Source organism: Cherax quadricarinatus, chromosome 9 (genome assembly GCF_038502225.1).
Source record: "Cherax quadricarinatus isolate ZL_2023a chromosome 9, ASM3850222v1, whole genome shotgun sequence".
Taxonomy (NCBI): Eukaryota; Metazoa; Arthropoda; class Malacostraca; order Decapoda; family Parastacidae; genus Cherax; species Cherax quadricarinatus.
This window is the reverse complement of record NC_091300.1, coordinates 2,524,203-2,550,486: the sequence shown is the minus strand read 5'-3', so window position 1 is coordinate 2,550,486 and position 26,284 is coordinate 2,524,203. Positions and strand designations below refer to the sequence as shown.

The 26,284-nt window shown below is 42.6% G+C and overlaps 1 protein-coding gene across 11 annotated transcripts in view; it reads left to right on the top strand.

The window, feature by feature from the left end:
* The window catches only part of mol (dual oxidase maturation factor 1 mol), a 226,191-nt gene that overhangs the window by 163,277 nt on the left and 36,630 nt on the right, over positions 1-26,284 (top strand). For 6 of the 11 annotated variants that reach the window (XM_053772921.2, XM_053772920.2, XM_053772925.2 and 3 more), the window contains 2 exons: positions 8,588-8,789; positions 19,185-19,242. In XM_053772921.2, the coding sequence (XP_053628896.1) occupies positions 8,625-8,789; positions 19,185-19,242 (223 nt within the window). In that variant the 5' untranslated portion in view covers positions 8,588-8,624. Of the gene's footprint in view, positions 1-3,963; positions 4,162-7,255; positions 7,346-7,443; positions 7,467-7,867; positions 8,010-8,584; positions 8,790-19,184; positions 19,243-26,284 lie in introns of those variants that run through there. The other 5 variants (XM_070083168.1, XM_070083166.1, XM_070083169.1 and 2 more) reach the window with 5 other exon arrangements.

Below are 26,284 nucleotides of genomic sequence, written 5' to 3'. Positions count from 1 at the left end.
GAGTAGACTAAACAGCAGTAGCGTAGCACCGCTCCTAGGAAAAGAAAATCGGGATGAAATAGCAGAATACGAAGATATGTTTACTAGTCTATTATTTATGTAGCGTGCACTGTGCCTGGGGCAGTACACTGTCCTACCTCAAGGTAACTCTGCTGATTTACCTCCTTCGAATCGTATGTCAAAGATATAACACACAGAACCGCAAGCCACGGGTTGCTATGCACAAGATATTGGAACTGGTCACGGGTATGAGGTTGTAGTGTGGGTATACAAGCCTTGTTCATACCGATACACAAGGTATCGCTACGACCAAGGTAACGCAAGTCAAGGTCGCTACGAACACAGTAACGCAAACCGAAGTCCCTTCGAGCAATAATCGCAAGACAAGGTCGCTACAATGCATCGCAAACCACGGTGTTTTTAAACACGGTATCGCAAGCCAAGGTGGCTAAGAACAAGGTATCGCAAGCCAAGGGGAGCCTAGTACCGAGATAATTGGTGTCATAACACTGGCTATCATTGACTGGAGATGCAGCACCAGGACTAAGTCTCTCACATTTACATAAATACATTATTCATTTGGGTATTTTTACGTATGCGTCAATGTGGCTGTTGCTTCCCAGGTTGGTTTAACTTTACTACCCACTCAGGTTCCAGTAGTGGGATAACAGTAAGTGGATGAGTGACTGAGGGAGGGGAAGGTGGGGGATGGCTTGGTGTGTAGGTTGGGGTTGAAAGGACATTTGTCCTCGTGTCCATTATTTTTTCCCCCATTTCATCGTGTTTTCATTTTTATTTTTTCATTATCTTGAATTTAGTTTATAACAAAAGCAACATTAACCTCAGTACTACTACTACCAAAAATAACAGATTCTCATCCTAGCATCTTTGCTAATGCTGTTTGGTTATGTTCTTATTTGGGTGGGATGTGCAGCATGAGTTGTCGAAGTTTATTCTTTCGGTAGCATTGAAAATGGGTTGGGACATATTTTTGTTAGTTTGTGTTTGAGAAGGATTTGCCTAGTATGGGCTAGTAGGCCTGTTGCTGTGCTCCTACTTTCTTACGTTCTAATGGAGAGTGAAGGTAGAGCGTGTGAGGGAGGTGCTAGGGCGCTGGAATGTTCATTCTGAAACTACAGTTAATAGGTGTATTTATCACCCCTCCCACCCTCTTGATAAGATGGCTAGTGGAGAGTTCAACTTGTCGGTTCAGAGAACCGACAAGTTGATACAATAGACAAATGTGCAACACTTGGATATCTTTAATGAGGAAACGTTTCGCCACACAGTGGCTTCATCAGTCCATACAAAGGAGAATGGTGGAGAGTTGTATGTACATGGTCCCTCTCACGTTCTCCACTACAGGGGGAAGGTGCCACTAGATTACCTCCATATCCTCCGTAAGACGGGATTCCAGCGATATCTTCCCTCTCTCTCCCCCTACCCACAAGTCCCCGTGTTTTCCTAAGCGAAGTTTGAGGGTAAGGTGTGGCAGGTAGTAAGGTCACTGGAGGGCAGGACAAGTGACGGCGCCCTGACTTAAGGCCTTATAAATTAATTTTTGTTTTCATTAAGCATTCACGTACTTTAATTTTTAAACGATCTTAGCCAGTTACATAATAATAATAATAATAATAATAATAATAATAATAATAATAATAATAATAATAATAATAATAATAATAATAATAATAATAATAATGGTAATTTGATATTTCAAGCTAGATTAAATTACAATGAATTCTCCTATATGGTATTTAACCACCAATAACGAAATTACATCAACAGGGGACACGGCATCTGGAAAACAGGAGACAGTTCACTCTGGCAAGATATTTGCTAGAAAACTGCAGTGAGACGGAACGTTTGGAGGCGGAAGACAGTTACAATGTGAGGAGATACTTGAGTGGTAGTTACAGTGTGGGGAAGATACTTGAGTGGTAGTTACAGTGTGAGGAAGATAAGTGAGTGGTAGTTACAGTGTGAGGAAGATAAGTGAGTGGTAGTTACAGTGTGAGGAAGATACGTGAGTGGTAGTTACAGTGTGAGGAAGATAAGTGAGTTGTAGTTACAGTGTGAGGAAGATAAGTGAGTGGTAGTTACAGTGTGAGGAAGATAAGTGAGTTGTAGTTACAGTGTGAGGAAGATAAGTGAGTGGTAGTTACAGTGTGAGGAAGATACGTGAGTGGTAGTTACAGTGTGAGGAAGATACGTGAGTGGTAGTTACAGTGTGAGGAAGATAAGTGAGTGGTAGTTACAGTGTGAGGAAGATAAGTGAGTGGTAGTTACAGTGTGAGGAAGATAAGTGAGTGGTAGTTACAGTGTGAGGAAGATACGTGAGTGGTAGTTACAGTGTGAGGAAGATAAGTGAGTTGTAGTTACAGTGTGAGGAAGATAAGTGAGTTGTAGTTACAGTGTGAGGAAGATAAGTGAGTGGTAGTTAGTGTGAGGAAGATACGTGAGTGGTAGTTACAGTGTGAGGAAGAGTGGTTGTCACCACCATGGACCCCTGAGCCACGGGGAGGGCAGCGCCACCATTGTTGTCTTCAATGACCAACGTTTTCAGCGGAAATTCCGTTTTGCTTTACCTTGGTTCTTAGTTTGACTCAACTAAGATAAGATTTGTGCACCTCCACTACACAAGATTTACACTATTAAACTTATACAACGGTTGGAATAGTGGTAATTTATGTAGATTAAACCTACGATAGCCTAAAAAAGATTAGTGTAAATTGTTTCCATTGGTGTCCTACAGTATACGAGGATAATTATGTACAGTGTAAGAAATATGTATTTATAAATGGCATGTAGTCATTATAGATACGCAAATGTGGCTTTTATAATAACTTATCCTTGGATAACCGGAGTGGAAACGAGTGACTTTTGGGATTAGACGTGCTGTTGGAGTGAGAACCAAGTATTTTTTTTTATTTCCCAGGAAGTGGAAAAACAAAACTGAATGGTTGTGGTCACTTAAATAATATTGTTGGAGATTCACCTCCTGAAGTTTTGATTTATATCGATCTTAGCATTGTAGACAGCCTGTACTGTCTGCACAGACAGCCTATGCTGTCTGCCAGCTTAGTTCATATTTTGCGCCACTAAGGTGCTGCCCTCTGGGCCTGCTCCAGGCCTGTGGGAAGCTGGTCCCACACACGCTCACTCACACAGCGGCCTGGCATCAACACACAAGTACTCCCAGCTCTCTCTCGTGGGCATGGCCCTCCCGGGCCATGGGCACAACACACAAGCCTGTGTAACCCAACACTACTTATCAATAAAGTAAGAAGCCTCCGAAGACGTATATCATTTAACCACCCGCTACCAGAATACCAAACAAACCCGTTATAGCATCGGAGACCCACAAATTATTTAAATAAAAACGAAAAGTGACCAGACACTGGGATATAAAACACATTGGTCCTGGGACCTAAATGTCGAAGGTCCCAAGACCGAAATGTTTTGTAATATGCCCTAGTATTTTACTCAGTTTTTTTTTTCGTACTGCTAAGCACTTTTAACTTTAGGTAATTTTGAAAAAAAAATCACGTGACTGGAAGAAAAATGTGCCAAATTCTCCGGCTAATATATATTTTTCTCAGAAATACATATACACCCGACTCACTATCATTATTTTTATTATTATTATGTAGACTAACACTGCCAAAGTAATATAATGATAATAGCATAAATGATTATAATAATAATCATGACATGATTACATATAAGCAGAAAATTCATATTAGTGAGCATCAAGTGTTAAACCAGTGAATGGTCGTTAACCACCGGAACTCGGGTAAAACGAACACAACAAGTGCCTACAATAAATAATAATCGCCCCTGTGATTACTGAACATAAGGTTCAGTATTCTTGGCAGGGTCTCACTCAATGGATAACTCTGCTAAATACATTCCGTTACCGTCAGAACACCAAGACAAACACTAGGATCGCGTCACTGTGAGCACAGAGTCATATCTCCACTCAGCAGACAGAGACAACAACAGCATCAGAACATTGATTACCACAAGAACAAGGGATTTTATCAGTAAATGAACAATAGACACTTAACAATATCATCGCTTGTTTAGTCACTGGGAGGAGTGACTCTCAGCGAACTGAGAGGATGCTGAAAATCGTGTAAAATACCAACTGGTTCATAGGTAAGTCACATGTGTAATAGTTTGGATGTTGCTGGAACGGTTCGCATACACAGTAAGCTTCCTCAGTCAGATACAGAGGTAGTAGCGAAGTAAACATGATGTAATAGGTACATCAACCTTGGAGATATAGTATTTGAGGTGGTCAGTCCCTCAACTTGGAGAAGAGTTCAGCTCCATGGGAGGGGGGGGGGTGCTAAACCCATCGGGGGTCACATAGCGCTTGCGTAGCGGAAGGCATTTAGGCTCGATCCAAGGGGAGGGGATAAGTTTAGCTGGATAGACAATGACAATAGGGAATTAATATACTGGTAACAGAGAATCCCTTTTAACACGTTTCGCCCAAAGCTGGTTTAGAGTTTTACGACTTTTGCCGCGAGTTGAGGCCCCCACCCGTACCGTGTTTTTTTTCTTAAACCTAACAAAATAAACCTCTAGGTTTATTTTGTTAGGTTTAAACCTTGTCTGTAATTCATCTGTGCACTAACACCAAGAATACTTTAACCCCAATACTAGAGAATAAACGTAGCATATACACACTTCTCCGAGGCTGTGGGTCCCACAATTTACACCAGAGGTGGATCCCATCACTGATATATATATATATATATATATATATATATATATATATATATATATATATATATATATATATATATATATATATATATATATATATATATATATATTTTCAATATATAGGGAAGTACCACCTCTATAGCTGGAATGGGGACCCTCATCCTCAGAGAAGACAATAAACGTACCTCAGGGAAAACTCAAGGTTCTCCCCGGAGCTGTTTGAATATTTTCTTCTCCTACCACCCCCTATATATTTTTTATTCTATTCTGATGAGTATATATATATATATATATATATATATATATATATATATATATATATATATATATATATATATATATATATATATATACTCATCAGGCTGACAGCTTTCACTAATGTATACAGCTCATCCTCTGTGATGGAATATGAAAAAGAAATAATTATTGTCTGTCCCAACTATGTAACTCATATCGGCGAATGCAGTTTTAGTTTAATATGTTTATTATGCACCCCATACCCATCCTGTGGGCGGTAGTCACCCCATACCCATCCTGTGGGCGGTAGTCACCCCATACCCATCCTGTGGGCGGTAGTCACCCCATACCCATCCTGTGGGCGGTAGTCAAAAGATTACAGAGGTACATAATGGGTCCAGGGACTGGACCCCAAAGTTATGATAGCTGAACAAGTTACAAAGGTAATGAATCATCTACACATATATACATAGTTACAATCATGAACAAATTACAAAGTAATGAACCATTCACAAGTCCACACCCGGTCACAACTGTAATGTGAATGCAGGCAACGTTGAATTCAGCAGGTTGTTCCCGTGGCCGAGATAGTGAAGGTGTTGTGGCCTCTGGTATTCACCTGCTCCCTGGTACTGTTATGTTACGCTCTCTGGTCTCCCATGTGTTGCCAAGTTGGCTGAAGGACTCGCCACTTTATCACCTCATGCGCATGGATCAAATGTTGTCTTGTCATCTCCCTGTTATGGTTACATTGTTTGTCTTGCCGGTTTAGCGTTCTGTTGGAAATTACAAAAAACTGGAGTGGGTCTTAAAGTCAAGATAATTTGATAATAACGTGAAAATGACAGAGAAACAGTTTTTATTATTATTAGCGGTGCTTTTGCTATTAGACGTTCAGAAAAGCAAATAATCCATATAAAAAAGCGTTTTTTTTAATATGAGTTAGTGTTCGTAATGGCCTAACATTTTATAATTGCCCTTGTTAAACGTAGCTAACAAGGCAGAATAATTGCAACACACTTTTTAACGAGACAAAGAGCTACACGCTTCACCTCCCTTCTCCCACTTCATAAAAATACCTTGGTGCCTTAATTTCGTCATCTTATTTAAGTCGAGAGTGAATGTGACACAAGCGAGTCGAGTCGCACAGTTCGACACTAACCCCCCCCCCTTTCCCTAAATATCCATTTGCACTGATTAAAACAATACAGAACACATTTATGCCGTCTCTGTGTTATCATATGTCTCTCTCCTTATTTTTAATAATAACTATAATATCTTTATTTTTACAAGTATATATACAAGGTAAACAGGCCTAGCTGACATCAATGACAACCTACTACACATAAAGCCTCTTGCTAAGTGTCTTTTTTGTGTTTTTGCATCTAAAGAATAAACCGCAGGAATATGAAAACATTAAGTGGCATCTGGGGCAATATTTGTATAAATGGTGAGAGTCATGAATGAATAAGAGGGAGTGTGGGAGCATTGGAATGTGAGGCAGCATCTGCGAGTGTTGGTGACCGTGTGGGAGGTGCTCATGACATCACGAAGCAGTATAAGGAAGGAGGGAGATAAGAGAAAGGAAGCGAGTTAGGAAGGAAGATGTGAGAAACAAGGATGCATAAGAAAGGAAGATAGGGAGGGGGAATATGAGAAAGGAAGCAAGATAGGATGGGAGGAGTACGTGAGAAAGAGAATAGGCGTAAAGGCAGCAAGATAGAGAGGATGGGAGAAAGCAAAAAAATCCTAGGAAAGGAAGCAAGATAATTGGTTGTAAGGAGCACATGGTTGCCACTTGTTACTGTTACTGCTGCTTAAACCTTAATGAACCAGGAACAATGACTGGCACTTCCTTGCAACACCTTCCAACACCACCACCAGTCATACAACTAACCAATGTCTGGTATTTAGATAGAACAGACACTGTACGGAAAATCTGTAAGATATTTGTGTAATATTCTGCAGTTGGCCATCACACAGGTGACTGTCAAACATGTTTACTCAAATGATCCTCTCAAGGAAGGTTTCCCAGACGCTGATCAGAGGCTCTTGATCCAAGGAATTGGCCCTGAGCATCCCTTTCCTGGCTCGAATCTAAATATTATTAGGTAAAGGGAACTCTAAATATTTCCCATTAACCCACGCACTGTATGACTCCTACAGGTTTAGCGATCCTTCATGAACATAATAAAAATACGATATTCACGTTAAATGTATAAATTCTCAATATATAATTATTTTCGTAAAGTCACTGTCGACCTTCCACGGCCCTGTTCCCCCCTCCCCACCAATCTTCCCCGCCAGTTCACCCTGCCACTGCCCTCCCTACCAATTCACCCTGCTACTACTCTCCTCCTGCCCACGCCAGGTGTGTGTGTTATCCGTGCACTGGATGATCAGTAGGCAGGGATGTCGGTGGCAGGTATACTGCCTTTAATAGTGATGTTCTACTTGATTACATTGCCTTCAGCCAGTTAGCCAATATGGTGGTACGTTGGCAGTGTGTGTCATGTTGTAGACTGTGTAGTACGTTGTTGACACTGGCATGCTATTGAGACTGGTACGTTGTTGACATTGTGTGTCATGTAGACTGTGGTACGTTGTTGGCACTGTGTGGTACGTTGTTGACACTGGTACGTTGTTAACTGTGTCATGTTGTAGACTGTGTAGTACGTTGTTGACACTGGTACGTTATTGAGACTGGTACGTTGTTGACATTGTGTGTCATGTTGTAGAGACTGCGGTGTGTTGCAGAGACTGGTATGTTGTAGGCATGACACAGCACATCCCTGAGTCGTGTTGACGACGTCTGGTCTTTCGCGATCTTCCACTGTGTTATTCTTTCATATGAAACCTAAAACTTCAGTTCGTTCATCGTGTTGATGGTTCAAGTGGACATCGGAGCACTAAGACTGATCCTCCATGCCAGGATTGTAGAGCACTTCAAGCTTGTTAAACATCACTGTAGCCAGTGAGAGATCTAAATAACATTAATGTGTGAACAATCTCGCATATTTACGTTGAGGTGAAAGGTAAGGGAGGACGGAGAGAAAGGGAACACACATACACTCAGTTCCATTATTTCACAAGGTTGTTATTAAACATATAGCGGCAGCTAGTGGAGTAACAAGTGCCACACTCGCCTTATGCAACAGTACTCAGACAGAGGACGTGCACGCATACACACGCACATGCACGCATTTTAGTAATTACAAACGGGTAATCGCACATACGTTAGAGGGGAAAAGTGGAATGTGAAGCTTCAGCTTGGCGGCGTCCGCATGTGAAAAACATGTCAACTCGAGAAGTTATTAACAAAAAAAAAAAGTGTCCTCCAGTGGTAAGAATGAAGTTGATGAAGACAAACATATTTTATACTTTATTGTGATTTATGTTAGTCTTTGTGTGTAGTGTGTTATTATCTGTATGTTTCTCTCTCTCTCTCTCTCTCTCTCTCTCTCTCTCTCTCTCTCTCTCTCTCTCTCTCTCTCTCTCTCTCTCTCTCTCTCTCCTTCCATCTTCCCCCTACCAAAATAACCAAACGTCAGTGACGGGCACCAGACCTAACCACACCCTCCCTCTCTCTTGCACGTCTCGCGCGGCCCAGCAGAAACGTCTCCGAGTACCTGAGAAAGGCTGAGAACAGGATGAAAGGCTGGTTCGACGCCTTCCGCTCTGAGGGAGGTCCTACGCTCTACGCTTACAGTAACCGCACCAGCGTCACCGCTGATGTTCCCACCATCACCATCTGCCTCCTCTTCCTTACAGTCTTCATAGCCTTCATCATCATCTTCCCAGGAGTCAGAAAAGAGGTGAGACCACACACACACACACACACACACACACACACACACACACACACACACACACACACACACACACACACACACACACACACACACACACACACACACACAGGAATCTTTCAAGACACTGTACACCGTGTACGTCAGGCCCATACTGGAGTATGTAGCACCAGTTTGGAACCCATACCTGGTAAAGCACGTCAAGAAATTAGAGAAAGTGCAAAGGTTTGCAACAAGGCTAGTTCCAGAGCTAGGGGTAATGTCTTACGAAGAAAGGCTAAGGGAAATAGGCCTGATGACATTGGAGGACAGGAGGGTTAGGGGAGACATGATAACGACATACAAAATATTGCGAGCCATAGATAAGGTGGACAGAGACAGGATGTTCTAGAGATGGGACACAGAAACAAGGGGTCACAATTGGAAGTTGAAGACTCAGATGAGTCAAAGGGATGTTAGGAAGTACTTCTTCAGCCACAGAGTTGTCAGGAAGTGGAATAGCCTGGAAAGTGAGGTAGTGGAGGCAGGAGCCATACATAGCTTTAAGATAAGGTATGATAAAGCTCATGGAGCAGGGAGAGAGAGGACCTAGTAGCGATCAGCGAAGAGGCTGGGCCAGGAGCTGTGAATCGACCCCTGCAACCACAAACAGGTAAGAACACAGAGTTACCTCACACAATGGGTGGAGTTTGTACTCTTTTAAATGGAGTTGAAAGAACATAAAGGAGCACTGCAACAGGCCTACTGGTTCATGCCAGACAGGTTCAAGTCACCTACTGGGTTAAGCTAGTCAGGTCCAAGTTACATCTCCTTAAGAAGGAAGGAGCACTGCATCAGACCCACTGGTTCAAGCTTGTCAGGTCCAACTCACACCCACTCATGTATTTGTCTAACCTACTTTTAAAACTACACATTAGCAAATTTGATTAAAATTTACGATACTTCCTATATTTTAAAATAATATAATATCAATTCTTTGCTACGTTTATTATAGTTAAGAAAAATCAAATGTCAGAAAACGCCTCAAATTGCTCTTGCCATAGGTATGGCCCCATGGTAAGCCAGTTCTGAAACTGGCAAGCCAGTGCGCTATCCACTGTACCGGCTTGCTGGTACAGTGGATAACGATGGGTTATTGTCTACAATGGTTTAGAAAGACACGTAAGCAAACACTATAACATTTATTAGAAAACGTTTCGGTCCTGGGACCTTGATCACTTCTAACATGTAAAGTAAAAGGACACAAGTGCAACTAATGTAACATTTATTGTGGCAACGTTTCGCTCTCCAGGAGCTTTATCAAGCCATTACAAACAATACATGGACACAGAGGGTATATAAAGGCTCTGAGTGAGGTGCACCTCACTCAGAGCCTTTATATACCCTCTGTGTCCATGTATTGTTTGTAATGGCTTGATAAAGCTCCTGGAGAGCGAAACGTTGCCACAATAAATGTCACATTAGTTGCACTTGTGTCCTTTTACTTTACATATTGTCGGTAATTCTACCAACTTTATTACACTTCTAACATACAGAGGTAGAAAGACATTATATATATAGGCGGAGAGTGAGATGTGACGCACGTGACCTGAGGAATGTATTTATTACCAAGGTTTATACCATTGTCTACAATCATGCCAGGACGATGTCACGGGTTGTTATCAGAGTTTAGGTAATATTTGTTATTCATCATAATTGGCTACATCTGTAGTGTGCCGTCACAAGCTTTATTTAAGGAATTTAAGAACATGAGAATGGAGGAACACTGCAGAAAGCCTACTGGCTCATACAAGGCAGGTCCTTATCAAAACGACCTCTACCTAAAGCTACCCAAGAAATAAATCCCGTACCCACTGACACCAATCATGCTTTTAAACATGATTTTACTGTCAAAAATATACACAATAGTGGTGAGGGCACATTGATGTCGTAAGTAATGGTTTATTAGATGTTTTCCCTGTTATATTTTTTCACGCATGAATTATTTATATCAGGTGATGACACCTGATGATAGGTGAGGGAGGGGAATGAGGGAGAATGTCAACAGATTACAAGCTTGATAAATTAGACACATGTGCAACTCTTGGGTATCTTTATTGAGGAAACGTTTCGCCATACAGTGGCTTCATCAGTCCATACGTAGGAGAAACTTGAAGAACAGGATGGACTGATGAAGCCACTGTGTGGCGAAACGTTTCCTCAATAAAGATACCCAAGAGTTGCACATGTGTCTAATTTATCAACATGTCGGTTCTCTGAACCATTCATCTACAGATTACAAGCTTATTGGTTAGAGCACTCGGTTTATAGCCGAGAGGTACCAGGTTGGATTCCCGGGTAGAGTGATTCGTAAGATCAAGTCTCCTCACACTTGGAAATAAATGGTATAAAATACCGACACAATGAAAATATAAACACAAATGCAGTATAATGTGATCCTTTATTGACAACGTTTCACCCACACAGTGGGCTTTTTCAAGTCACACACGGATCTACCTGGGGTTGGAAGGTACGGGAGTATTTATAGTCATGTTCAGAATGTTGAGGTCAGGTGGAGAATGCTGCATCTGATCTACACTTACTACCCGTGATCACTTAGTGGTTAAAATAGGTATTTAGAAGGTAGTCAACGGCTATAGGTTACAGTCTAAGGTAGCAGTACACTATAGCTAGGGTTTTGTGTTAATTTTTTTTTTTATATTTTTATTTAAAACAACACAATACATTAAATAAATAAAAGAACACAGTATCAGTTCTTACTCAAAATTATAAATCTCATTGTCTAAATGAACACAGACGATTAACGTTGTGTTGTCACACCTGTCCCTCATCCCATATACATTACATCCAATGTAACTATGTTAAGTAAGATTACATCATTATTATTATAACCAAGGAAAACCCAAACCTACAATCTGCATTATTTTTTCCACTTTGTTATTTATATATTATTAATCCACATAATCTTCAAACTCCTTTACAATACTCATTATTGCCAGTGCCGACACAGCTGACACTTCTACCCCCCCCCACTCATTATTGTCAGTGCCGACACAGCTGACACTTCTACCCCCCCCCCCGTATGTACAGTCCCCATTCTAAATAACATACATTAATTTCCTAATGAATGGTCATTGAAAACAATATCTACTAAAATAACAGGGTCATTATAAGACATGTAGGAACGAGTCCTGCAATCATATATGTATACATATACGCATGCATATACACATACGTGTATGTGCACTTATTCATAAGAACAAACTAAATCATACATAGAAATAAATCGCTAAATGACTTGTCTGCAAATAAACTAAATATTACAATCTATGATAGAACTATACAAAGACATTGGTTCCCCCAAACACACCTACATACACAAAGTTAATGTTACTGATTAACACTCAATATATAATAGGACCTTCCATACAAAATAAGGGGATATATAAACCCCATCAAATACTTATATATTTTCGTACATAGTGCATAATGTACATATTCAATACAATAATAAAAAAAAGAGGTGTATGACAAGGCTAAATCTATCTTCAGATTAAAGATATATAAGACATAACCTCACATTATACATATAAATATAAACCTTCCTATATAAAATGATTCTTATAACAATAAGGGAAAACCGAAAATCACATACAACTTTTGACTCTGTGATTTTACAAAAATTCATAAGGTCTACATACTCCTACAATAAACTTTACCCACATCAACCACCGTGCAAACTAATCAACCATACCTCATCAGGCTTCCAATCACACCAAGAGGGCACACCACTGAAGAGACCAACCCCTTGCCTCTCACCCCATACTCAAACGGAGTAAACGTTCCACAGTAAGTCCACGATATCCCTCCGGAAAACTAATTACCCACCTTCCCCCATATAATTGTTTGTTCCTACATGCTGTCCTATAAAAACTCGCCGCCAACGCTTTTATCCTAATGTTCCCCTCCACCTCCCTCATCCCCCAAGAAACATACAAGTAATCAACTATTACATATCTGATAGCCCTTCCCACCTCTTTGGGTACCCCTTCCATATCTAACATTAAAGCCCTAAGGGGTGATATCTTTCCCCCCCCCAATAAAAAGAAAACCCTCTTCAACCACAATCTTACCACCTCCAATGCAGAACAAAAATATACTACATGAAAAGCCGTTTCAACTTCCCCACAAAAAGCGCATGACGCCTCTTTCACAAAACCCATTCGTCTTAGCTCCTCTTTTGATGCTAACGTCCCCATAAGAAATCTATATACTAATTCCCTCGCTCTTGCCGGTATTCTTAATTTACTAAATTCCACCCATATCCCTCTCCAATCATATGTGGGATACACTGCCATCCCTTGCATTAATTCCTGACGACGACCCACACCCACTAACCGTTTTACCTTGAGTTTTTTAACATTGCATACCTTTAACATAAACCGCAACATGTCTTCACACTCCACTAAGTCCCTGCCACCCCACCATTTGCGGATATCCCCCATCACCTCCCCCACCCGAAGACCCCTTTCCCCCGCTGCCCGAATATACCTCTGCTTCACATATAGCGCCTTCACTCTAGACCCTAATGCAATCAATCCCAGTCCTCCCTGCCTTACCGCAGTCATTACTACATCTTTGCCCAACCACGCCCTCCCATAGCCCCACACATACCTTAAGACCCTTCTTTGCATTTCCATAATATCCTGACTTCTTAATGGGTAAATTTCCGCCACTCCCCACACCTTACTATAAATCAGCGTATTTACCACCACAACCCTTTGATGCAAGGTTACATCCCCGGCCCTTAGACCCCTCAGCCTACTCAAAGCTCTGTCCATTACCATTTCTGAATTAACCCTCCTGCTCTCCTGTGCATCTGCCAAAAACAAAATCCCACAAATCTTTAGCCTATCTACAGTTATCCAACCAAACTCCTCCCCCAAGGTCCCTCCTACCCAAGCGCCTACCTCCAACAACCGTGATTTCTGCTTATTAACCCTCATCCCAGTAGCATTCCCAAAAATCTCAATTACCCTTCCCACTTTTCTTAAATCTTCAATCCCATTAAGTAAAACAGTTGTATCATCTACATAACCAACAATATTCCCACAATATCCTCCACTCTCCCCCAACCTTCCCATCCCACCATCAACCAGAACATAGAAAGGATTCTGCATACATGCAAAGAGTATTTGGGAGAGTGGACACCCCTGCCTTAAACCCCTTCCCATGCTTACTGAACTACCCAATCTCCCATTTACCTGTACTCTCATTGATGCATTCTCATACAAAGTCCTCACCCATCCAACCACCCTCCCTCCAAAACCCATTCTCACCATACTCTCAATCAAAAATTCCCTATCCACATAATCATAAGCTTTCTCCCAATCCAGACCTAGAATACCTCCCTTATTACTACCCTCAAGGAAATCCCGAATACGACCATGACCTACCCGCATACTCCTCCCCGGGATACCAAACTGTCCCCCATGTATCACCGACCCCATGACCTTCTTCAGTCTATTACCCAAAATTTTCGCAAAAACCTTGTAATCAGCGCACATCAAAGATATTGCACGGTAAGCACTCAACTCTCTACCCCCCCCCTTCTTTGGCACCAAAACTATGACACCCGTACTTTGCGATATGCCCAACTTCCCACTAGTTAACATATGGTCCAATAGCCTAACAAAACACTGCCTAATACACCCCCAATGTGCTCTATAAAAATCATTTGGTATACCGTCTATCCCTGGTGTTTTCCCGGTACTCATCCCGAAAACTGCCTCTTCCACCTCAACCTCACTTATACCAACCTCCAACCCCACTCTCTCCTGCTCACTTAAAACGCTATGGAACCCCCCTTCAAAAATACCCTCCCAGGAACCCCCCTCCCTCCAACTCCATTTCTCTCTAAACCAACTATCAGCATAGAGACTCATACTTTCCGTATTGGATAGGACTCGACCCACTGGATACCCTCCCACCCCAGGGCTTGTCTCCAATTGTAGAATGGTGGTTACACTCTGTCGGTCCCGAAATTTACGTAAAACATACCCAGACGGCTTATCACCCCACAAAACATCCTCTAACCCCGCCCTAACCCTAATTGCATCAAACCTATCATTGTGTAATTCAGCTATTCTACTCCGCAGTCTGTCCATATCATCCCTCCTACCACCTCCCCCAACATAACAATCTTGCAACTGTCCCTCCAGATAATTTTGCAACCCAAAACGCCACCTCGCCTCCTCTCGTCCCCTAGCCTTAAAAAAATTCGCTATTCCAGGTTTTGCCTGCATTTCCCACCAATCTAACAGATCTATCTCCCTGTTCCTAGCCTCCCAAAAAGGCAACCACCAATCACTGAAAAAAGGCCCCTCCCCCTCCTCCTTAAGAAGCCTTACATTTAATTTCCAGTACCCAGAATAAATACGCACCACTCCATCCCACATCAAATCTGCTATTACCGCTCTGTGATCAGAAAACCCCACATCGAAGGTTTGCACCCTCACAACATCTATACCCTGCTTAATATAAATTCTGTCTAATCGCGCTTCATATCCCCTACGGACGAACGTATGCTCCACTAGGTAACCCCCCCTCCCCACCACATCAACAACCCCAATATCTCGCAATACATCCCTCAGCACACTCAGCACACAACCCGCCCCTCTCGGTTCGACATCACCACTCCTAATCACACAATTCCAATCACCTCCTATTACTGTTATAGCAGGCAAACCTCTCAAGTGATACAGCAATACCTCTCTGACAAAATCTACTTTTACCCTGATATTACTAGTTGCTGGCATGTAAACTCCCACGAAACTAACTCGACTCTCACCCCAGACGCCATCCACCCTCACGATCCTCCCACCCCCCCCCCTCTTCCCAACCAATGACACGCAAGGGGCTGGTCTCCTTTACCGCAACTGCTACCCCACCTTTCAATTGCAAACCACTGGTTACATACATCCGATATCCTTTCACCCTCAACACACTACCAGCCCTGTGATTATGCTCTTGCAAAAAGCATATGTCAACATCAAACCGCCTTAAAAACCACTCCAACCAAACTTTCTTGACCTCAGTCTTAAGTCCATTAACATTAAGCGTGACACATCTGAAAATTACAGAAGGGGCGGCTTTCCCCTATGCCTCTGGGATTTACCCACTGCACTTTTCATATTACGTGTTCCTTTGCCACTCGAGTTTTCCTGTGCAGTCACTTCCCCCCTCCCTTTCCCAATTTGCAACTCAGGCACACCTCTACCACTATGTGTCCTCGGCTCCACAACCGCTGCCCATGACTTCTTCCCCGGCCTCTGCCCTGGGGTAATGACCTCATCTATCTCTGATGCCGCAGTTCGTTTCCTAGAACTCACACTTACACACATATCACCCTCAGACAATTCCTCCTGATGTACCTCCACGGCCACCACATGCTCCCGCCCACTCTTACTCAAGTCTTCCTCAACAATTTGTTGTCCCTCCAAAGTTCCAGCTTCACATGAACTGAGGACACCTTTTGCACAGGGTTCCTCCTCATCCAAAAAATCCTTGATCACATCTGCCAATAACCCATCCTGGGTTGAAGCTTCCTGGACGAAAGTCTCCTCAGATGTCACCTTCAACTCCCCCGACGCCCCTGGGAGAGTGACACATGTCTCCGCCGCCTCCACCTCCCGGTCGACCTCTTCGCTCCAGAGGTCATTCCTCCGGCCTCCCGAGGCATCAGAGCCAGGCACCAAATTACACGACTGCTGAATCACAACTGGAGTGTCGAGAATTCGAGAAGCCCGCCTCCTAGGACACTGGGCTGCCATGTGCTCATAAGAGCTACATAGACGACATGTTTTCCTTTGCCCAGCATAGTACACATAAACCTGTGTTCTACAACCGATCATCGTAACATAGGATGGTATAGGCCTTGTTAAGGTCATTTTAAGGGTGTAAGAACCTTCCGGCATTCCTTCATATGGACCATCCCTCCACACCCCCATTGTTGCAGAATGTACTGTCCCATAACTTCGAAAAAACTCCTGCAGGCCATAAGCCGTAGCCTCGAAGGGTACATTCCGTACCTTCACCCATGTGAAGTACTTAGAGACGTCATGTAACACAACATCCATCGTTGAATTCACACTCATACGTTGCTCCTGGTAATGCTCGACAATTCTTGTGTAGTAATCGACTCGTAGAAATTTCACAAAGATTCTTGTTAAACCATTAAGGGCGACGCCATACAATTCCTCGTTGGGAATACCATATGTATCCCTGATGATGTTAGGGAGAAGGACGTTCATCGTATCTCCACTTAACGTACCACGAACCAGCTCTATGCAGATAGTATTCACTCTCCGTACTGTATGTTCCGCCATGTTGATATCCCAATGAGCAGCGCACGTCCTCACTACTCAATGGTTGTTGCTCTTTGTGTTAATGAGGTGGGATAGGTTTGTTGCCTTCCCATGTACTCTCACAACCACCATCTTTGTCACCATCACCAAGCTCACCACTGTCACATCCATAAAGGCACTATCACCATCACAAACAGCACCCCCCCCCAACCAATTCATTCTCTCCCCCCCCCTTTCACATGAGACAACCGACTCCCCCCACCACAATATTTCACAACACTGCCAGAATTCCTGAGGGAGTCATTAAACTTAGTGTTCCTCAACAGCTGTCTTGGTGTCACGTGTCTGAAAGTCTGTTCTTGTGTTTGTACAGACAGCTGCTGTCTGTCTGTTATTGTTACTCCACGAAGTTAATCTGCTGTTTGAGTGTGTACTCACCTGATTGTGGTTGCAGGGGTCGATACTCAGCTCCTGGCCCCGCCTCTTCACTGATCGCTACTAGGTCCTCTCCCTCTCTGCTTCCTGAGCTTTGTCATACCTCTTCTTAAAACTATGTATGGTTCCTGCCTCCACTACTTCACTTGCTAGGCTATTCCACTTCCTGACGACTCTATGACTGAAGAAATACTTCCTAACGTCCCTGTGTGTGTGTGTGTGTGTGTGTGTGTGTGTGTGTGTGTTACCATTTTGTCCTAGGCACATGTCGATTAGACACTAGGCCTGTTGTATATGCGAGTGTGTGTGTGTTTCCTGCGCCTCTGCTTGACAAATAAGATTTTGTTCGGATTTTTAACCCCGGAGGGTTAGCCATCCAGGATAACCCAAGAAAGTCGGTGAGTCTTATTTCTATTGGAGTCATTTAATCTTGTCACCCAGGATGCGACCTACACCAGTCGACTAACGCCCAGGTACCTATTTGCTTGCTAGGTGAACGGGGACAACAGATGTAAGGAAACACGCCCAATGTTTCCACCCATGCCGGGGATCGAACCACGGACATTCATTGTGTGAAGCAAGAGCGTTGCCTATCAGGCCCCGTTGTTAGTTGTCGTTAGTAGTGTTGCGTGTAAGTCTTCCTGTTTACACTGTTGTTACCTCGCTCGTTGCTCTACTCTATTCTTCTACTGCCACACTGACATCTTCTGATACTTGTCTAATTATCTTAACCGCCACTTAACTTTAATAATTAAGTATTACTGTCGAAGGTTATGACGTCATTTATGGTGAGCCGCTAGGGGCTAGCCTATCCCACGCTCTGTTTACACACACACACACACACACACACACTAACTAACTAACTATTAACTTGTGTGGTTGTACGTAGGTTTGTCAATTTTTTTTAGCCTTTAAGAAGTTTAACAACCTCAGTGAGGGAAGGAAATAGATCGATATGTATGTTTATATATATATATATATATATATATATATATATATATATATATATATATATATATATATATATATATATATATATATATATATATATATATATATATATATATATATTTAATGAATGAATGTAGATGCTTTACCAGCAGCGTAATTAGGTGGTGCAATAACTGTCTGTCTTATAAAGGTAATTGGACCTTACTGATAACAAACATAATTTACCAAGGTAATAATTAAGGGGTGTTATTGGCTCCAGTACACACTGCCGCTTGATGACTTGTCTTCCTGTCTTGTAATTATGGCAGGTGAGAGAGTAAGAGTGAGAGTAACTTTGACATGAGAGAAAATGAAAGGACGTAAGGAATGTAGGGAGGAAGGAAGGAAGGTTTTCTTACGTTTTTACTGACATTTCCATTTTGTTGTATTTAACATTGTGTCAGTTATATTATTGTTGACAGGATCTTCCCTACAACCCATTACCCACCCATCACCACTCTCAATACTGTAATTTCCTTCACAACACCACTCTTCATCATTCCACACAACCAGCCCGCACCCAGTCCTGTTACCCACTACCACCACAGCTACTACTAGTGAAGTAACTCAAATGATGTACTAACACTACTCTGTGTGTGTTTCCCTACAGAAGTTCTCCACCTTCTGCACTGTGACACTCAGCCTGCTGGTCGGCATTGTTATCTGCAGTAAGTATTCTCAAGCACTGATTTATCCTCACGCACTTGTTTATGCTCACACATTTGTTTATATTATCTTAACCTCACACCTTAGCTTATCCTGACACCTTTGTTTTTCCTCACGCCTTGGTTTACCACACCTTTTGTTTATCTTCACACATTTCCTTAGCTTCGTGCATTTGCTTATTCTAAAACCTTTGTTTTCCTAAAATATTACATACAGTGCCCTCAGCTGGCAGAGATAAGCAGTTACACTCTGTTATCTATATACTGAGAAAAACATTTTTACCATACACACGTCTTCTGCTGGACGAATGTTCAACTTTTCTAACAGTTGGAGAATTGTGAGCGACGACTAATGTTATTAAGAAATTTATTCATCTCGACGCATTGTTTTCACGGGGAAGCGCCAGTCCCTCAGGGACCATATGACGCCTGGAGACTCGGAAAGCATCAAGGAACATTCATTGAAGGATGTGAGGTATGAGATGTAGGGGGCGGGGCCTTGAAGATGGACTGTACTCTCAGTCGCCTTATTCCTGGCCTCATGACCATACATTGTTTGCTTGTCGGTCTACTCTAGCGATTTAGCGGACGGAGGATCAAGCCTCTGCCACTCACTGCCCTGAGTGATCAACATGGGATTAGTGCTTCACAGGAGTCACAATAGGATCTATGTTTACTGCAGCACAGGAGTCACATGAGGATCTGGTCTTACTGCAGCACGTGAAAGGATTTCAGGTTTCAGCAAACCCCAGGAACCATGGAAAAGATGGAGGGGGAAGTGGAGAGGGGGGGGGGTCAAAGACTAGCAAACCCTTGGAAATATTGGATGAATGATCCTTAGATTCAACAACTCATTGCAACTTCTGAAGAGGATATAAGGGTTCATCAAACCTTTAGAAGTTAGTAGTTCTCTCCTAAAGGTTCCAAGGGTTTGCTGAACAACTTAGACCCTCGAGGAAAGAACTAGGTTCATCAGTCCCCTTGAATTTAAAAATTGATCATAAAATGCACCTAAAAGAAAGGTAAATACAGCAAGGAATATTACCGTAACGCTACTTGGGTAAAACCCAGCTGGTGTTGTCTGCACCCAGCTCGCTGACGTGTGAACCTTCACGTCGTCTCTGTCAAGCCTCTCTCCATACCTTCTAACTTTCTCCTGAAAGTTTCCCGTAGAAATGGGGGATGGGGTCCCTTTCCCTTTCCCTTTCCCTGTCCCTCGTCTTCAGAGGTTACGCTGTAACCGTTACAGCAACCAAGTGACTGCTACCTTCTACAGGGTCCCTGACCTGCTCCAGCATCCCTATCTTTGGTGGTCCCTGACCTGCTCCAGCATCCCCATCTTTGGGTGTCCAGTAGTTGCTTCATACAGGTGTAGAACCTGTATTGAACATCAAAATGATATACAATACCGACAGGTTGGTAGGTAAGACACATAGGCAACAGTTAGGCAACTTTATTCCGAAACGTTTCGCCTACACAGTAGGCTTCTTCAGTCGATTACAGAAAGTAGGCAGGAACAGTAGAGATGTGAAGACGATATAATCAGTCCATCACCCTTGAAGTCGTAGAATTTTGAGGTTGTCAGTCCCTCAAGGTCGACTTCAAGGGTGATGGACTGATTACATCGTCTTCACATCTCTACTGTTCCTGCCTACTTTCTGTAATCGACTGAAGAAGCCTACTGTGTAGGCGAAACGTTTCGGAATAAAGTTGCCTAACTGTTGCCTATGTGTCTTACCTACCAGAACCTGTATAGGATGACTTTTCGCTTGCTCTGGTCATTTGTCTTGATAAGTGCTGGTAGTGTGAAGAAAATGAAAAACAGTAAGAAAGAAGTGGAAGAAAATAGAGATGATCATTAATTAATTAATTAATTAATTAATCCCGGAGGGTTGTGATCCATAATATTATTATTATTATAATCAAAAAGAAGCGCTAAGCCACAAGGGCTATACAGCATGTTCCATAATAACCCAACAGTAAGGTAGTATGACTTAATACTGTTGGAATCCTTCTCTAGAGTGCGAGTCACAACAGTTAATCAATACACATGCACAATTCCACTGCTAGGAAACAGGGAGCAGCCCACACATTTTGACCAGCCCGGGAATCGAAGCAAAGTGCTTTCGGGTGTGATCGGATCACTATCGCCTGTGTGATTGCCTTTCCGCTGCATGATGCTTCATGTCTCCACTCAGTGACTACGTGTGTCCGGTGTGCGTGTCTTGCCCACACTTTCTCCGTGACCAAGGTCCCCTGGAGGACCCGCCTCTGGCTTTACCTTACAATTACGCTGGAGGGACGGCTGCCTGATGCTTCTCCATCACATTACAGTCACACGCAAATTGCATGACAAAAAACACACACTAATTATATGTGAGTTATTTATAATTGTACAAGGTTTCCCTCCACGCACAAAATAAGAACGTAAATGAGGAAATAAGAGTTAATAATTGAGCAGTGCTAGTCATCCCGTGAATGAACATACTGCCATAAAAACAGTGTTTTAAAATCCAAGTATTTGACACCTCATTGGCAGTAGAATTAATAATTAAAACATAATTATTCTTCCTGTTTAATATTGTCTTTTATGTCAAGATAAGAACGTAAGACTTCCAGCAAGCGTGCGTGAGCGTGTTAGATAGGAGTGAATGGAGACGAATGGTATTTGGGACCTGACGAGCTGTTGGAGTGTGAGCAGGGTAATATTTAGCGAAGGGATTCAGGGAAACCGGTTATTTTATATAACCGGACTTGAGTCCTGGAAATGGGAAGTACAATGCCTGCACTCTAAAGGAGGAGTTTGGGATATTGGCAGTTTGGAGGGATATGTTGTGTATCTTTATACGTATATACTTCTAAACTGTTGTATTCTGAGCACCTCTGCTAAAACAGTGATTGTGTGAGTGAGGTGAAAGTGTTGAATGATGATGAAAGTGATTTCTTTTTGGGGATTTTCTTTCTTTTTGGGTCACCCTGCCTCGGTAGGAGACGGCCGACTTGTTAAAAAAAAAAAGACCGTAAGAATAACGAAGGTCTGGCAGAAGGTTTACTGGTCCATACGTGACTGCTTGTGTGTTATAGGCAGCCAATATCAATAATGTGGTTTGTACCACCTGTGTTTGAAACTTCCCATTGTGTTTGCTTCACTGAGGCTGCGTTGTAAGCTATTCCATATTGGAAGCGGAAGCCATTTTGGTTTATTTATTAAATCTAAAATTTTGCATCAGAATACAGTTTCAAATTCTATATTGAAGTTGGATTTTCGTGCTAACTTTATGTTGTTGCCCCTCAATCTAAATTATTATTATTATTATTATTATTATTATTATTATTATACTATTAACCTCATTCCCTATCTTGGCGTCAGATTGTGATGGATCAACGTGTGCTTTGTGTGTTATTAAAGTTGTTGGTGATGTTATACATCCTTGGTTAGGCCTCATTTAGATTATGCTGCACAGTTTTGGTCACCGTATTACAGAATGGATATAAATTCTCTGGAAAATGTACAAAGGAGGATGACAAAGTTGATCCCATGTATCAGAAACCTTCCCTATGAGGATAGACTAAGGGCCCTGAATCTGCACTCTCTAGAAAGACGTAGAATTAGGGGGGATATAATTGAGGTATATAAATGGAAGACAGGAATAAATAAAGGGGATGTAAATAGTGTGCTGAAAATATCTAGCCTAGACAGGACTCGCAGCAATGGTTTTAAGTTAGAAAAATTCAGATTCAGGAAGGTTTTAATTTATCTATTTGCCTAAGGACCATGTCACTTGTGACCCTAATCGTGCACAGTTTATTATCGTCCTGTTCTACATAATTTATCATTACTGGAATATCGCTAGTATCCTCCTGTGTAAAAACTGAGAGGAAGTATGTGTTAAAAATTCTACACATTTCCTTATCACTGTCAGTGAGCTGACTCGAGGAACTTTTGAGTGGGCCTATCTTGTCCCTGATCTTACTTCTGTATACCTGAAAGAATCCTTTTGGGTTAGTCTTCGATTCTCTTGCAACTTTAACCTCATAATCTCTTTTTGCTTTTCTAATTCCCTTTTTTATTTCTCTCTTTAACTGAATATATCGATTTCTTAATTGCCCCTCTCCTCTTTTGATTTGCCTATATATGCCTCTCTTTTGACCAATCAGATATTTTAATCTATTGTTCATCCATTTAGGATCATTTTTGTTTGATCTGATTTCCCTATTTGGAACATAATTTGACTGAGCAGCTAGAACTATGCCCTGGAAAGCATCATATCGGCAACCATCACCACCTACCTGACCCTTAGTCAGGTCATTCCAGTTCAGCCCACCTAAGTAATTTTTCAGTCCTATGAAATCAGCCAAGCGAAAGTCAGGGACGGAGACTTGATTGCCATTATTAGGGGAATTCCATGATATATTAAAACTGAGTGATTTGTGATCACTTTCCCCAAGCTCATCATTAACCTCAAGATTATTAATTAGTGTTTCCCTACTGGCAAGAACCAAGTCAAGGAGGTTATTTCCCATAGTTGGCTCTGTCACAAACTGTTTTAAAAAACAATCCTGGATCGTATCAAGAAAGTCACCTGACTCTAAATTTCCTGTCAAATTGCTCCAGTCAATCTGTCTATAGTTGAAATCTCCCATTAGCACAACATTTTTGTATGTAGATGCTCTTATGTAATGTTATACCATGTATACAACTGTGATGGGTGATGTTATACCATGTATACAACTGTGGTGGGTGACGTTGTACCATATATACAACTGTGGTGGGTGACGTTGTACCATATATACAACTGTGGTTGGTGACGTTGTACATTTACCATGTATACAACTGTGGTGGGTTGATGCCCAGTCACCTAATCTCCAGTAGTCATAATCTTGCACTCAGTGTAAATGTACACACGCAAACTGTCCCACTGTACTTAGGGTGACTGTGCAGTGACTTAGGTCACCAACAGGAAGGTTCACTTTCATTTTCTACCGGAAAAGGTATTGAAGGGTGTGCTCGCCCTGGAGGCAGGAGGTGGTACTGAGGGGCGGCCAGACACCAGCGGCCACATGACGCAACCGAAACATTGCCTCACCTCAACACAGCGGAAACAGAGAAAAAGATTTCTTCCCCCCACAAATTACTGTTTCTCTTGTCGTACACCCGATGTATCTACTCCAGTATGGGTGTAGTAGCGCGCTTCAGAACCTGTGATTACATCCAGAAGATAATTCTTCATTTCTCCTGACAAACCACCACCATCAAGGCACTGAGAAGAGCTGGAAAAAGCTTGTAACTCTCATGAGAAGTGACCTCAGAGAGGAACTTTCTGCAACACCGGAAGAATTCATTCCTCTCAGGAATCATAATACAGCTTCACCTTGTAAAAAATAAAACAAATAAGAAGACGTGAACGTAAACAGTGGATTCTTGACCTAAGAATGGTGCGTCAAGGTTGCGGAGGGGAAAGGGGACGGTAGCTGGATGGGGATGTGAGGTGGCTGGAGGATAGGCACGTCTGGAGGCAGAGCGCGGGGGGGGGGGGGGTGGCGGTGACCAACTTAAGCGCGCAAGGTGAGAGGAGGCAGTGGGCCTGTGTGTCAAGGCCTCCGCTCAGGAAGGAAGCAGCAGCAGCAGCAGGTGGGAAGGACGGGTATGGGGAGGGTAGGGAGGATTTGTGGGGTTGGAAGAAGGAAGGAAGAAGGCAGTGTGGGGTGTGGCTGCACACACTGCCCCCAACTGGCATGTGTTATGCAGCGTGGCACACATGAAGAGTAAACCGGTTTCTGCACCATAAGAACATAAGAATGTAGGAACACTGCAGAAGGCCTACTGGCCCATACGAGGCAGGTCCTTACCAAAACGACATCTACCTAAAGCTACTCAAGAAATAACTCCCGTACACCAGGACAATGCTTTCAGTTTCTCCCTCTCCCTTCTACCACCACACATCTCCCTCTTTCCCTTCCCCTCATACTTCCCTCCCCAACCCGTCTCGCTCTCGTTCACTAAAGATTCAAGTGATGAATACAACGTACCCGCACTATGTGGCGTATCGAATGACGCTGTCAAATAGTGATGCAGTTGTTTTTAAGTAGTGAAATAATATTCTTCACTACCAGGAACATGCATACAGCTGTTCTTCATACTGTTGCATCTAATAACAGAGAACAAGGGCACAGTGTCATTTATCTGAGGTGCTGCTCTATCTTGCAGCCGTGTGCATGATAACATAACACACCCACCAGACTTGGAAGACCTGCTCAGGCTGACACATTTCATTACCGTGTGTGAGAAAACCATCCTTTGTGATGGAGGTTCACAAACATAGCTAGCTTCTAGCTTCTGTTCCCGCAAGGTAATTGTCAGAACAGAACAGCCATATATTGCGAATGTGCCCACAATGTAACTGTCGTATAGAAAAATTCAGCTATATACTGAGGGTGTGCCCACAATGTAAATATGATATAGAACAGGTTAGCCGCACACCGTGGGTGTACTCACAGTAACTGCCGTGTGGGATGGGTAGTCGTGCACAGTGTGTATACTTAAGTTTGTTTAAAAAGAAAGTGAGAGCGTAGCTGACGCAATGTAAACAGAGGCAGCGACTTCCTGGACCGTAATCGAGGTAGAGGAAGTAAGGCTGGCCCCAGGAAGTGTGAGAACTGGCAGTGCCCGGCTGCTCTTGTAATATTATCTCCAGCTTCCGCATCAACCAACAGGAAATCACAGTGTTGTGATGGCGCCTGAGGCCTCCCAGGTTAAAAAAAGGAACTTAGTAATGTTACGTTCAAGGTGTGTGAGACTTCCTTGTGTGGTGGTGCCGGCCTTGTCTCCACTTGTTTCTCTTCTGGTTTACTCGCCACATTTACCAACCCAAAATTAGTTAACATGACTCACGAAATCGTAATGACACGATTGCAAGCAAACCATACCACGGGTGGGGTTTGATTTCCGCGGAGATTCGTCTGTAAAAACTTGCATTTGTGGTCACAGTGGTGCCTATGCTAACCTTCCTATGGTGTAGAAATATACCTAGTTGGATGAATCTTA